At 34.6% G+C, this 15,713-nt stretch overlaps 1 protein-coding gene across 1 annotated transcript; it reads right to left on the bottom strand.

The window, feature by feature from the left end:
* Nucleotides 1-4,324: 4,324 nt before the first annotated feature.
* On the bottom strand, nt 4,325-14,953 carry LOC108559214 (zinc finger and SCAN domain-containing protein 21-like). The gene is made up of 3 exons (XM_017916409.1): nt 13,930-14,953; nt 5,210-6,021; nt 4,325-5,148 (listed from the first exon to the last, which is right to left on the bottom strand). The coding sequence occupies exons 1-3, from the start codon at nt 14,102-14,104 to the stop codon at nt 4,555-4,557; spliced, it is 1,581 nt and encodes a 526-aa protein (XP_017771898.1). The 5' UTR covers nt 14,105-14,953; the 3' UTR covers nt 4,325-4,554.
* Nucleotides 14,954-15,713: the final 760 nt, after the last annotated feature.

Genomic DNA, 15,713 nt, shown 5'->3' with positions numbered 1-15,713 from the left:
TTTTTACCTAAATTAAACCCATTTTTTAAAAAATGATAAAATTTCGAAAGAAGTTTCCACTGTTTCATGTCAGATTTTCAATGACAACATTTTAAAAAGATGACGCTTATTTCCAATCAATTTTCGATAAGAAATTTTAGAAGAATTTTGAATATTTTCACTCAGATTTTTTACCTACTTAAACCCAAATTATCAACAACGTTTGACTACTTTTAGTTTGACTTTTTATCTACTCGAAACACAATTTTCAATGACGTCAATTAATTTTGAACCTATAGAAAATTTAATTTTCAACATCGATATTTTGGAAAAATAAATTGACTATTTCGAGTTTGATTTTCCATTCTGATTTTTCACTTGCACAAATACGAAAACTAATTTTTAAATTAAAAACATTTGACTATGTTTGACTATGTTTTCATTCTGATTTTTTTATCTACACAAAACCAAATTTTCAACAATAACATAACATTTTGGATGAAATTTAAAAAAAATATTTCCATTCTAATTTTTCACTTACCCAAAACCAAATTTTCAATATCAAAATTTCGGAACAAGTTTGACATCTTCCAATTTGATATTTTTATCTACAACCAAAAAATTTTGGAATTTTTTTTTTGCAATCAACACAAAATTGAATTTTGAACAATGAAAATTTGGAAAAAGTTTGATTATTTCCAGTAAACAGCATATAAAAAAATTAATTGTCAGTAATGAGATTTTGAAAACTGTTTGACTATATTTTCACCAACAAAAAATTTTTCACAATCGTCATTTTTACTATTCATAGTATAGATTTTCCACCTACAAAAAGAAACAAATTTTCAACATCGATATTTGGAAGAAATTTAACTACTTTTAGTTTGAGTTTTTATCTACATGAATTAAAGGTTGAAATTTTAATATTATATTAATTTCTTTGATTCATACTATAACTATAAAAAAAAATTAAAAATCACTTACCTTACATTAGAAAACTGTTGTTTTTTTTCACTGATAGAAGTTTGATAGATAGAAATTTGAAGTTGGTGAACAAGTAAAAGTCTTCCGATTAAAAATATTTATTGCTTTGTCTGGGCTAATAATTATTTGTATATACTTTATTTTAAATATATATTTATTTATGTATGTATATAATAGACGCTCTAAGGGTTTCATTTTTTTTTCTTCAAAAGGATGACATGCATACACTATGAGTAAAAGACTAGGTCTACGAACTTAGCTCTACGCCGCTAATAAAGTTATTACGCTTACGACGCAGACGATCGGAGCATGAAATATCATCATAATCATAGTTTCATGTAACATGTCCATTCCACATCTCTTCCATCATCGTGCGAAAAAATTACTGAATTGAGATCAAAAAACAGAACGCGAACGCGAGCGCGAGCCACCATCATCCATCCAACAACCAGATCCAACGTTATTCCAAAAGCGCGCAAAAAATTGGTAAAAATCGAAAATGAAGACATCCACAAAGATGTCCATCATCATCGCATCCATCTTTCTCAAAACGCAACTTTTCTTCTAATTATTACAAACATCTTCATTCTTTTTTTATTGCTCACATATTCCAAATCATTCCATCACTTAATCTCCTTTCTTTCTATCTTAAACACTTCTCCTCGAAAGCCTAACGAAGCTAAGAAAAAGTATTTACACATAATCGATATAAAAAACATAAAAAATATCCTAAATACACAATACAAAACTATTATAAAATGTATAAATGTAAAGCTGTCTGTCTGTCTTTTTTTCCTTCCTTTTTCGATAATAATTACAAACTAACAACAAATAAAAAAAAACACTCTAACAATCCTCTAAATACTTCTTCTTAAGACTTGGTGTATATGTTTTTTTTAAGGCTGAGACTATATAATAAAAATACAACATAAATTTGCTTCAAATCCTCTTCAAATCAAGTAAATAAACGTTATTTTTTTTTTGCAAAACGCAAATATAAAGCCGCATCCTATTCACTCACGGTCCTTGTACAAAATATATTCCCTTTCTTTCTTTCATTTTTTTTTTTATAATTTAAATTACATCTTAAATAATCTCAATTTTGTCCTCACCTTATACATAAAATATTGCTTTTCAAATTCATCTTGTTCTAAATTTTACAAAATGAAAGTTATAATAATAATAATGATGATGATCATTCAAAAGTAAATCCTAACATAATAAGTAAATAAATAGAAATAAACAACATTTTATCACCTTTTATCCATCAGAAATCTTCTTTACACTCGCGCATCGCCGCCATCTTTCTCTCACTACGAAATTGTATAATGTCTGTATATATATATATTTTGTTTTGTAGGTTTTTCTTCTTTTTTTTATCGTGTTATTTATAAATAGGGTATGCATGTTACAAATTGGTAACGTAAATTTAACGGAATCATATACAAGGGAGTTCACAATTAATTCTGATTCGGAGACCTGTCGAAAAAATTAACGATTTCGTGCACTTCATCTGCATTTCGAGTTCCTGAAATTTCTTATTTTTGGTTCACGTATATAAATATTGCTTTAATTTTTTTTGAACGGCTTTCCGAATCATCTTCTAATTATATGTTGTTGTTATTTGTTTTCTTTTCTTTGAGTTTTGCGTTAACCACGTAATTATAGGTATATATATTATACATATGTTTATATACTAAATATTCTATATATTAAATATATATATAAGGTATATCAAAACATCACACAAATTAATGGATTATACAATATCTTTTTCAAATTTACCACAGATAATGACTAGTATATATATTATATATTTGGTTTTGAATAGAATACCTTAAATGCCTCATTTTCTTAAATGCTTGTGTAAATCATATACATATATATATTCTCTATATATATATACTCTATATCATATCTTCCTTTTTCCTTCATTTATATAATAAAACTTTTCACGAAATATATCTCTATGTTTATTTTTTTTATCCTTTTGCATTAATTTCCTCTTTATTACGTTTAATTTAATTTAAATATTGACTCTCAGTTGAAAAACGGCATTTAAAGGTACCTTTTTTTTTTCATATATTATATATATATATATATGCAACGATAAATAAATAGTTAAATAAATTGGGTCCAATAAATAAGTGGATAAATTAACGAAATAAATAAGTTAAATTAAAAAATAAATTAAATTAAAAACAAAGTCCATATACACCTGTGTTTCCATTCCTGCTGATTTCAAAACGAAATTCCGTGCCGGAACGAAATGTACGGTTACCATAGCACTGCTCTTGTTCTGCTTGTATTGTATATGTGTGTATATATTGATTCGTTGTACAAATTGGCCACCACGTTCTTTTTTTTATTTCCATATTTTTCTCTCTCTCTCTCTCTCTGTGTGTTGGAAAATAAAGATTTTTTGGGGAAAACATTTTGAAGAATTACTGCAGTTTTAGTGTGAATGTTTGCGGGTGTGTGTATATATTAAATCTTTTATTTGTTTTTATTATTATTATTATAAACGGTAGCTAATATAGTTATCCGAACTGTGTGTTTATATATTTAGGTTATTTGCAGTGTTTATTCATAAATACTGCAAATAGTTTACGCCTCATTTCTCCGGGTTCGTTGCTTTCACATTTATACTGTTTGAAGTTTTTTTTTATCTTTCTCCCTCACTCTCTCTCTTCTCTTCTCTTCTCTTCATTTTACCTTTCTCGTTAAATATTTCTTTCATTTAATTCTTTCTTTCTGTTTGTCTTTGATTATTCATAAACATTTGAAATAAATACGTTTTACGTACAAGTATTAAGCGCTTTCAGTAGTATTCTCCTTCATTTAATATCATTTTCAGTTTAGTTTCTTATTTAAGTATTGCTTATTATTGCCTATTAGCATTTTGCGGCGAATGCAAGGAAACGTTTTATTATTATTAATATTTTAAAGTTCAGTTTTTTTTTAAGTTTAAGTATAGTTTTTTTTTTGTATGTTTGAGAATATTTAGTGTTACTATCATTTCGTACACAGTCATTTCGTAAGAAATTCACTTTGTCGCATTGTGTTCATCATTTTCTAACAGAGTAAAATATTTGCAAATATTTGTGATTTTCTTTTTGTTAGGTTTGTTGGAAATTTACCTTAGTGAATTATACACGATATTAAATTGTGTAATTAAAGAAGAAAATTCACTAGATAAAAATGTTTGCAAACATTTGCTTTGTTTATGAGCATTGTCCAAATTATCACTGCATATGAGAGAATATGCTCTTTTTTTTGGAAAATTTTTAGTTTTTCAAATTTGTTCGTAAAACCGAACATTAATGTATAATAATTAAGAGATAATTTGAATACGTTTGTAATTAATTTGTGGTTATAGCCAGATGCATAGTCTATAAGTTTAATAGAAGGAAGTTAACGAATTTTGTAAATGACTTACTTCTGGCATCAAAAGTTAGTAATTGTGACAGAGTGAATGTTGTGAAATGAATGGGTACGATTTTGAACGCTGTGTGTGTTTGTGTTGAGTGTTCTGTTATTTTGATGCCGCTGAGCATTAGTTTAGTTTAGAAGTCGATAGGTTTTGTTAGGTTACTTGATGTTGGCCGGGTCATCGGGGTCGCCTAGGTCGTCGGTGGTGGTGGACATGCTCCGTTTGCAGGAAGGAGGACTGTCCGGGCGTCCGGCTGGAGGTCCATTGCAGGTCGTCTCCTGGTGCTTGTTCAAGTACGACTTTAGCGTGAAACTCTTCTTGCAGATCTGACACGTGTGGCTCTTCTCCGGTGAGTGGGTCTGCATGTGGGCGCGGAGATTGGAACGATCGGCGAAGGTTTTCTTGCACACCGAACACTGGTAGGGTTTTTCCCCTGTGTGAGATCGGAGGTGGCCCTGGAGGAGCCAAGGCCGCGAGAATTGCTTGCCGCACACGCTGCAGGTGTGCGATAACTTATGGGTGAGCATGTGCATGGCCAATGCCGGCATGCTTACGTAAGCCTTGCCGCAGGTCATGCATTTCTTTGCGGATTGAGAGTCGAGGCTACGATGGGTTTGCTTGTGTCGCGAGAGGTTCGACGAGGTGGCGTACCTCTTTCCGCAGTCGGAGCAGACGTACCTGCTGCACTTCGTCGAGGTGCCTACGTCTACAGTCGTGGATGTGGTGGCGCACGATTTCTCCACCGTCACCGTCTGAAACGATCGTCCAAAATTATAGTAGCAAATTGCACTCGTCGATCTACACCATACTAACCATAGGTTCATCATTTTCTTCCACCGGGTTAATGGTGATGTTATTGTTGTTGTTGTTGGTGATGACAACCTTGTGTGCGATCCTGCGTTTGAGTCTCCTGCTCTCAACAATCGGACTCAGATCCGTCGTCGAAGTGATCACACTGTGCTCCCTCGGCGGAGGGGTGCGTTGATGGATCGGAGCTGGTGGGCTCTTCACCATCGGAGGTCTTACGATCACCGTTTGTAAATGTTGTTGCAGGATGGTCGGTTCTTCGGATAGCTTCTGCGGTTGGGGTTCTTCCAATCGCGCCGGTGATTCGGGACGCCGATCCTGATGATCATTTCTATTCTCGGGTTCAGGAGAGAGCGGCAGAATGAGAATGTCTTCGTTGTTTTGCTGCAGGGTTATTTGGCCGCCGACAAATTCATCAGTTAGACATATTTGCAGGTTCTCAGCGTCGGAGGAACATTCGGAGGTGGGTGGGGTCGGCGCAGCAGGAACTTGAACTAGGTATACAATTGGTGGTTGGTAAGCAGGCAGACTGCTCTGGAAGGTGATGGGTTCGGGGGAGAGAGGACGACAGGTGTACGAAGGGGACTGGGATTGAGAGTTGGAGTCGTCCGGCAAATTCTCGTGGATGGTGACCACACCTGGAGCTTGCAGCGGTGGCAAACTTTGTGAGAGCGAGAGCAGATCATGAGCTGCCTCCGTTTCCTCAATGCTTCTCACCCGGAATATAGGTATTCCACCGTCATGCTCGTTTATATCCCCAGATTGTCCCGAAATTCCCTCCAACGAAGGCGATTTCTGCAGACACTCCTGCAGGTAACCTGCAACAAAAGCAAAACCATGTATAAACAATTCGATTCGAGTTGTAACTGGATTAAGGACGACGTCGCTTTATATTAACGCAGTTAGTGAAGCATTAATAACATTACGACGTTGGCTCTGGCTGGAATGGATCAATTAGTTTCAAACGACAACAATAGTACACACACACATAGCGCAGTCAGTACATAGTATACGTGCAGGGCGCAAACCCTCGTGAGTGGCTCTCAAAGCCGGATTTAGTCTCCACTTGTATATACAGCGCGAATCTTCATACCATCCGGATGTGAACTGAGACACGTGTTATCGTTAAATAAACCGATACCGATTTCCGACTAAGCTCCGAAAATTGATAAAACTATATATATGTATATGTGTATACATATATCTCTGTCTAGTTTATACCATCCGTCTCCATGTGGAAAGATAAAGACATCGGAGGGTTATCTTCGCGCTTCTCGGGCCGTCGCCCTCATTAAAGTATCGATTCTGTAAATGATATCTTAATGGAAAACTGGCTAATTGTCTAAAGTGAAGCTTCCATTCGGAGGCGGCGTCGGCCGCTTTGACATTGTAATAACGGCCCAGTCTAATGTAACACCGTAAACCCTATTATTAAGTGCGCGAGACCAGACAAAGAGAGCACCACATTATACATCAATTAAGAAATTATATAATAGGAAATTCCCATCATCGTGCACATCCAGATGAAAGCCAATTAAAATATTCACGACTTGTTCATCTTTCTCAGATACTCAAATGTTTTCAATCCAATTTACTACACCTATTTGAACCAATTATATTATCAATTACTTTATTTCATAAATTATTTTTTTCAATTGCAAAATCATTATATTTAGACACCAAATCTACTATAGCTTCTTATTGTACTTGCACAATTTGCATTGAAATAGTAACTAGTAATATTATTAAAATGAAAAAGCTTTGAATGTATCCAGGAATCTGTCGCTATTGATGATTAATGACTAAAATATTCATTTCTTTTGATAATTAGTTTTACTGATAATCAGATAATTAAATTCATGGTAGTACAACATATATTTATTAGATGTTAGCTTCAAAAATCACGAATATTTGCATGCTACAAATTAATAGATTTCATATTGATAATAAGCAATATTTAATATAATTTAAACCATTTGCTTAGAATGAAATTAATTGTTTAAGTGAAAGAAAAATGATGATATTTTAGCACAATAATTGCTTTTACATTAAGTTCAGAGGTCATCGTAGAGGAAACAGAAGCATTTCACAGCAGACAAAAACGATTTATTTAATGAAATAAACTCGGTCAGCACTTAGACATCATTTATCTTATGTTGATAGTAAACATCTAGATGGCATGGAATTAAAATGCATCTGGCATTTCTGTATTTGTCTCAATTATAAAATATATTTTAGACCAAATTATCCGAAACATGACAAATAAATTAGAAATAATATGAGAATTTGAAATGATTATACACCAGATTATACTTCCACTAGCATCAAGATTAGGTTATGTGCTTAGAGCTTGACTTAACATAATCTAACCCAGTGGTTTCCAAACTTGATATTACTACACCTCCCTCTAAAGTATGTAATCATTTGGCGCCTGGAATGTATCTATACTTGCTGGATTCCCCAAACATTCAGCTTTCATATGCATATATTGGATTCTATCTATCTATTATAGTTTTCGATAAAATCAATGAAATGTGAAAACACTGCTTTTTCAAACGTTCTAATTTAAATTTTTCATATTTGAACGCGTATTACAGCAATATGGATAAAAGCACAGGAATGTATCTATACTTGCTGGATTCCCCAAACATTCAGCTTTCATATGCATATATTGGATTCATTCTATCTATTATAGTTTTAGCAGATATTTGGAAAATTGCTCACTGCAACTAATATTCGCGCCTCCCCTTATACTAGTCGACGCCTCCCCAGTGGCCTCACAGTTTGGAAAACGCTGATCTAACCTAATGTAAGCAAACACAAAAATATTTAATCTAATCCAACATAATATATTTAAGGTAACTTTAATTTTGTGTTTTAATAGCTACAAGTGTGCAATATTATAAAGCCTTTTATTGAAAGCTTTTTTTAATTTGTTTTATAGGCGAAGCTAAGAAGGATTTATTATTAAAATTTATAGAATTTTATAGAAAGTGTTTAGAAAATTGTGTACAAAAGCAGGTTTAACAAGTACAGAAAAGTAACTGTCGTGTTATAATTTGCTTTGTAAGAATAGAAGCAGGAATATGATATTATTGCAATACAGAAGATAATAGTAGAACGAAGTTTTTGTCTAATCTGGTGCAGTCAGGAAGATAAGCCGCGTCTACAAGCCAGGTCCTCGATAACCCAATTCCGTACGAGTTCGAGATATATTTAGGATTACCTCAAATTATTTCGGCTAGAGCAACATAACAATATCGATCAACCTACATTCGGTAGCCACAAGAGGCAACAAACATCTTTTCAACGTGGATTGTAAATTTCTGCGTGAATATCGTGTGCGGCGGAGGTACTTTATGTAGTAGTAGCTGTATCCTGGTTAACGGCGCTAGAACTATACGAAATATATTATACATAGTCATTAAATTCAAGCGGACGGAATTTGATCGTCGACCTTGCATTTATTGATTTTATACGACCGATATGGATATTCTAGTAATTTGTACATACCTCGTCCTATTATTATCCTGATTAATATTCGTGCGTAGCAATTAATTATTCATGGTAGCAATACAGGAAAAAAAAAGATTACTCCTATTTAAAATAATCACAATATTAATTGCGTTAATTACGTACTTCATTGTCGTTCCAATTAATATTTAATATCACATCAATTTTGTTCAGGTTTTGCCGACCTAAACAAAATGTTAATTTCATGTGTATCATTCACATCGTTGTGACATTAATGAAATGAATGTAAAGAATTTGTTATCTAAATATTTACTATAATGATAAAAAGTTGCGTAAACATGATAGTTTTCCTGATTTTGAAAACTTGTGGCATGGGTACCAACTAACGGTTACGTGATCTAGAGAGAATAATATGAAGTTGTCATTGAGTCAGATGACAGCAATGACGGATAAACTAAAATGACATATGTCATTAATTTCATTTGGAAACAGGTCAAATTATGCAAAACAGAGGCTAAATGAGGAGTATGGAGGTGTTAGAAGAAGTAGAAGAGATATATGTTATCATATTTGGTTACGTAAGTATGAATTTCCATTACTCATATATCATAATTTAAATAATTTACTATATTCAATACAATTTTAATAATTGAGAAAACATATTGTTGGATCATAGATAAAAATTATGACACTGTAAAAGTTTCATTACGCAAAATATTCTCAACCTAGAAGAAACTCAATAGATAGTAAATGATTCTCAAAAGTTAGCGCGTTATTAGATCTTTTTTTTTTTGAAAGAAGTTCCGGGTCGTGTGGAAAATGTTGCAGGTTTCGCTATATACATTTTTTTTTCGTTTGCCCGTAAAATGGATCATTTTATGCCGAGAGCGGCGCCAAACTTAGTTTCCATCTCTTAAACCGGAAGTAACATCGACTTTTAGTGTACACCTGTGGAAAGGGAGCAGACATTTCGAGCGGATCCATAACAGTTTCAATGATATACACATTCATGTGAGTCGGGTCGAACTCGGATGTAACTTTTCGTAACGCTCTGATTTTCTTTATACATTATTTTCTACATCAACTTTGAACAACACGTCAATTTCAATGACGCTTTTATTAATATGCTTTAATTTATTGTAAATAATGGATACATTTCATAGTTATGAAATTCATCTCTTTCAATTCTCTGATTTGAAAGAGAGAAATACATGAAGCAATTTGGATAATGTTTTCGAGGTCCAATCGAATTTCTCGAAAAAAAAGATACTTCTATTAAAATGATTAGAGCAATATCTCTTAAATTATGAATCTTTTCTTAGAAAAGATGTAAAGATTGAAAATATAACGAAGTTTGAAGAAGAAAGCAATATCTAAGAAATTAAAATGAAGTTATCTAGACGTAAAAATCAATAGGTTTCGAAAATATCGATAAAGTTTTTCGGTGAAAGATTTAGACAAGGTTTTCTAAAATTAGAATTAAAGACAAAGAAAATGAAGACGAAATTCAGAAGTTCTTATCGAAAAAAAGAGTTAAAACCACTAAATTAAAAAGGTGATTATATTACATAGAAAATGTAAGTAAAAATAATCCTAAATAAGAATTATGTGCAATAATAACAGTGAAAATGCAATTTCGTATAAGCTGTTAAATGAATGAGACAAAGGTACAAGCAAATTATCTTTAGACGCATATTTCAAAATGTATATAAGTTGATTGTAATAATAATAACTTTTCTTTTTTCAGTTTCTTTTTTACGAAGTAACAATAAATATATGAAAATTGATCCGTTTTTGTAATCTAAGTCACTTATTATATGATTTAAGCTTAAAAAAACCTTCCAATCAAAAGAAATGTCTTCAAATAAACTAATAAGCACAAATACGCATTTTGGCTGAGTTTACCAAAAAGAACCATATTCATTTTTTATTGAAAATATTGCTGAAATTTAATAAAAATTTATAGACAACTTAATTTTAATGTGTTTTAAAAGAAATCAAAAGATTTTGTTTTATTTGAACTATGTTCAGGTAACAAAGGGTTAATCAATATTTGATTTTTTTCAATTATGTTTGAATGACAATGATAATATCGCAGTCTACTGGGAGTATAGAAACTCTAACAAATGCAGATACGACACAACTATTTATTTTCTATGACATAATATATTATCACGTCATGCATTTGATATCCTTGACAAAGGAAATAAGTTTTAATTAAAATAGAAACATAGGATTGAGTTGTATGGGCAAGGATTAAACCTAATAAAGTCTTAATAACCCATCATAAATCTTCATGGCAAATAAAAGTAAGTGGCGGATGCGCCGGGTAAGTAATTAAAAAAATGTCCTGAATACGGTGACGAAGAACGAAAGAGAGAGAGAGAGCAGACTGGGTGGGTTCGTTTGCGTTGCGTAATCCATGCGAGCTGTAAACTGCGATCTGAGAACGTATAAACACGCTTTTTTATTTCTCTTATGTGGGATAAATGAGTCAACTATTTTTCGTTTAGTGCGAGTGTGTGCGGATTGCGTGAGTCACGCACGGCACGCATACCTGGGCCTCAACCGCCACCGCCGCTGCTGCCGCCGTCGAGTCATTACCGGAGGTTTTTACCCGGAAGAAGGAGAGGAGAAGCGTTCACGTGTCGGACCGATTTCTTCTCGCATGGGAACAATCACAGCAACAATCCCACGGTCGGCAACATGGCGTATGGGGATTCCGTGATTAAAGCACGTTAGAACCGTACCGATTTGATTGCCAACAACGAACACACATTTTCTATAAACTTCGCTTTCGGGCGATTATTGTTTGTTATTATTACGTGCGTCGCTCTTATCGGACGCTTTGCGGAATTACAACTTTCGACTAACTTGTTGCATCGGTTTACAATGTTAACTTTATCATAACAGTTGGCGTATATTCAATTTTTAATAAACCACAAACCAATACAGTTACAGTTACAGTTATTATAGATATAAATTCTTTAGTTTAGTTTAGTTAATATTAATTTAATTAATGAATCATCAAAAGTACATTTAATATAATTTATTATTCACCTTTTAATTAACATCTTTGTAAACAAGTTGATTTAAATATTTGCCAAGTATGATTTCATGAATAATTATGTTTACGTTCATGTTTAGAATGAAAAATAAAATTAAAAAATATCAATTTTTGTCATTTTATATTGACAAATTTAATGACCCCTTATGTAAAAATTATGTACAAAGTTGATTAACACAATTATTTGAATAATTATTTCTTTAGTACAATATGTTATTAGTGAAGAAATTCAATGTTGAGGCTTATGCAAATGAATTAATAATCATAATTGAAATCCCTAGAAATGTATGTTTTATGTATGAATTTCGTAATGCATTAGTTCATAACGAAAAATGTCATCAAGCATCTATAAATAGATTTTACTGAAAAACAAATATATTTTTGACCTTTTATAATAACACAAAAAAAATGATTACTTTAAAACTGAAAGTGTTTAATAAATTAAAAGATTTAGTTAACATATAATATTTCAATATAAGTATATTACGATGAATATTGTGACTGAAATCATTTCCTGAAAACTATTTTCATTTGTATTTAACATCCTGAAATTTGTATTTTATTAACTGCAATCTTTTTTAAATTAGACGTTTCTTGAAAATTTAAAAATATTATATATCATGTAGAATATGCAGTTCGCAGAAACTTTTTCGATTCAGAAAAATGAATGAATATCATAATTGAGATCCGTGGAAATGCATGTTTTATGTATGAAATATGCAATAAATTTCTTGGTAGCAAGGCAATGTCATGAAAGGTCTATAAATACGCGTACACCGAAGAACATTACTATCCGGGTAATAGAGCACCCACAAATTGCTTACATATAAAATGCCAGTAGATGACATTTCCTTAAAGATTGTTCGCATAGAGCAAGCAGGGGTGGCCAACAAATCGGTCTTGGTTGATCGAACAACGCTCGAAAATTTTATTTTAAAAAAAAGTAATAAACTAACATCATAAAACTATATAGTAAATAGACTTACTGTAGAGTCACAATAATAATTTATCATTCTCATAAAATGGTTGATAACTCAGCAACTGTTACAATTGCTGAGTTATTTCTACAGTTGGACTTCATTTAGCATCGTTCTTTATTCGCGTGTAGTGTAAAAATGCGTATTTGTGCTTATTAGTTTATTTGAAGACATTTATTTTGATTGGAAGGTTTTTTTTACTGTTTCAATAGAAGTCGTGATATTTGTATATTAACATTTTTTTTAAGATTTTTATGAATTTTGTTGATAATTTAATAGAGTTATGACGTTGGACAACTAAAATTCATCGGCTTTGAGTAAATCGTATTAATTCTATTATATTTTTAGTTGACAAAGGATAATGGTTAACTACCTCCATGTTCTTGATGTATTAAAATAATAAATTGAAAAATCATTTAATCGTGAAATACGAAAAATCAATAGAAATGTCAAATAGATGGGACTGGTGACTTTACTGACGTAAAGACTGCGACAATATTAATATTAGAAATGCACTGAATGCACAATATTTGCGCTGCGTAGTTTGGCTTTTGTCGGTGCTCGACGTTCGCTATACATTTTCCGAGCTTTAAATTATGTATTACGCTACACCCGAAGGGTTTCAGGAAGCCTTTGAAGGGCTGTCTCGACGAGGCTACACCGAGACCCGACCGCCGCTGCCCAAGATAAAATAGTTCAAACGTACGGGATGATTCGGACGGGCCGATGCATTATTTACACTTGTTGGATACAGGTCTCAATAATGTAATAGCCCTGCCAGCAATATGCAATCTTCGTAAAGGTTAGGCGCGGGTGTTGACCTTTTGGCCTTCCCTTCCGAACCCCCCGGATAGTGACATAGTGGATCTGCTCGGAAGCAAAGGAAGCGATGCAAACAGTTGTTGCGCTATATATGTGAAATGCTTGAAAACTACCTGAGATCCTTTCCTATTCTGACCGTCCATAATTTAGAGGTCTTTGTTCTTGAATTACGTTTCAACGGCTTTTTGTTTTTTTTTTAAAATATATTTGTCTGTGTCTATTTGAGTGTGTGTGTGTACGTGTGAGGGTGGTTGGTTACGTGTGTTGAGCGAATGTGTAGCGTTGCCATGGTTAGATTTGGAGGGTTGTCTGGGGTCGTAGCGTCGTGTGCAGCATGTATGGGTTTGAATCATCAATCGATATGTTTGAAAGCTGATTGGTCTTACTCGTTCTGCTCGTGAGCGGCGTGTAATAAGGTGGTGCGACGCAACCCTCGGTCGGGCTGTCCGGAGGTCCGGAAGCGGAGGATGCGACGACGGTGACGTCGGCGGCCCAGCATTCCCTTGCCATCTGTTGGTACTTGTTGCTGTTCTGCTTCTTCACCATGTAACATCGCGGCATCGTGTCGACCGTTCCTCGAAAGTCCGCCGCTACGATGATGAGATCGAGATGATGCTGACGATTTTGATGATGATGACGATGTGGAGTTTCTATACCGCTGACTGTTCGCCTCGTTTCGATGAAGAAGCAGTGGCGTCGGCGTCGACGGAGGCGGCAGCGGCGAGTATTAGGAATGCGTTTGCAGGTGGTTGTCGCATAGACGGAACAAGTGGTGAGTGACGGATATAGGTGGGTCCGATGAGCAACAAGTAGTAGTAGTAGCAGCCGGCAGCAGCAGCAGCACCAGCAGCAGCAACCAGCAGCACCGGAGGCGGCGGAACGTGCGTTTGCGGCTTATCCAACAGGTAACAATCTTCCGCAATCGTTGAGATGTGCAAGGAGATGAAGATCAGCGGACATCGCGACGGCGGCGGAGCCGTTTTAAAATGGCGCGCTCGAAGAGGCGTCGCGACGCTTCTGCGAAAGCGAAAACAATTTGGACGGCATATATACGTTTGTTCCCTCGTTCATCGGATCATCCCTCTCTCGCCGTCCCTTTGCACCGCCACCTACAAGAGACTTCCTTTTCCGCCTACACAAAACTCTCTATCTCTTTCTTTCTCTATAGATGCTCTTCAACACCACTATCTTCGTTTTGCTGTTGTTATTGTTTGTTGTTGTTATTATTGTTCGTGATTGATCGTATGTGTGGAGGTGCAGGTGCTCAACAATGTTCTGATATCGTTATTTTCGTCCTTCGAATCCTGCTGTGTTCAGTGATCCTTCTATTTCACAATTCACTCGCACTCACTATTTGGCGCACTCACTATTTACGGCGCACCACTCCCTAGTTGCAAGTGGCCGTCGCGACGCCCGCTGCTGCCACCGGGCGGGGTGGCAAACGGCGGCGGCGCGTGCGCCCAGCCTCCGCGTGGACTTCGAATCGATCCGAACACCGACACCTGTTACCGACTTCATCGATTCTTCATCCCTGCTGATGGCCCACAGCACACCACCATCGCCTACGCCGCCGTCGACCTCTCTCCTTCCTGCCTCCCACTCGCTCGCTCATCCAGACACACTCTCCGCATCCTCTTCCTCTTTCATTCCCAAAACAAATAGACAACAAGTTATGAATTACCATCGCAACAAACTTATCAGCAAAAATTACCAACGCAAACTCTTCAAAAAGATTAATCGGAATGGAATAATAAAAAATACTCAAACTCACCAGGAGGATTAGTTATCCTAGCTCGACTAGTAAATCTCTCTGACTCTCTGGTGGTCACTGATAAGAAGTCCTTCCCATCCGATCATCGTATGCAAGGGGACCTACGCGATGCAACCTCTCTTGATTTAATGCCCTTTTAATTCATTCTAATCCTTGGCTCTCTCCCTCGTCGGACTGTCAACTTAACCAACTTTGGCAGGAGCCTACTACTTGAATACCAATTATCCTATGATAGTAAAGTGATTTCAAACAACACTGAATACACACTTTCTAGACGTCTTCCGAAATTTCAATAAAGCCTACAAATAACAGAAGATAAAATAAAGTCCTGAAAATATTAGGGAAGAATAAACAATTTCTAATTAAAATACAAATATTTCCAATAGAAACTGCAAGTTT

This window comes from Nicrophorus vespilloides, unplaced genomic scaffold, assembly GCF_001412225.1.
Source record: "Nicrophorus vespilloides isolate i.1.1-1 unplaced genomic scaffold, Nicve_v1.0, whole genome shotgun sequence".
In the NCBI taxonomy this organism is placed as follows: domain Eukaryota; kingdom Metazoa; phylum Arthropoda; class Insecta; order Coleoptera; family Silphidae; genus Nicrophorus; species Nicrophorus vespilloides.
The sequence above is the reverse complement of the archived record's forward strand: the minus strand, read 5'-3'. Positions and strand labels throughout refer to the sequence as shown.

Coding starts and splice junctions, on each gene's coding strand:
- LOC108559214 (XM_017916409.1), bottom strand. CDS start 14,104: ATGCCGCGATGTTACATGGTGAAGAAGCAGAACAGCAACAAGTACCAA. Junction 6,022..13,929: donor GCCGCTCACGAGCAGAACGA/GTAAGACCAATC, acceptor CTTTTGTTGCAG/GTTACCTGCAGGAGTGTCTG. Junction 5,149..5,209: donor AAGAAAATGATGAACCTATG/GTTAGTATGGTG, acceptor CGATCGTTTCAG/ACGGTGACGGTGGAGAAATC.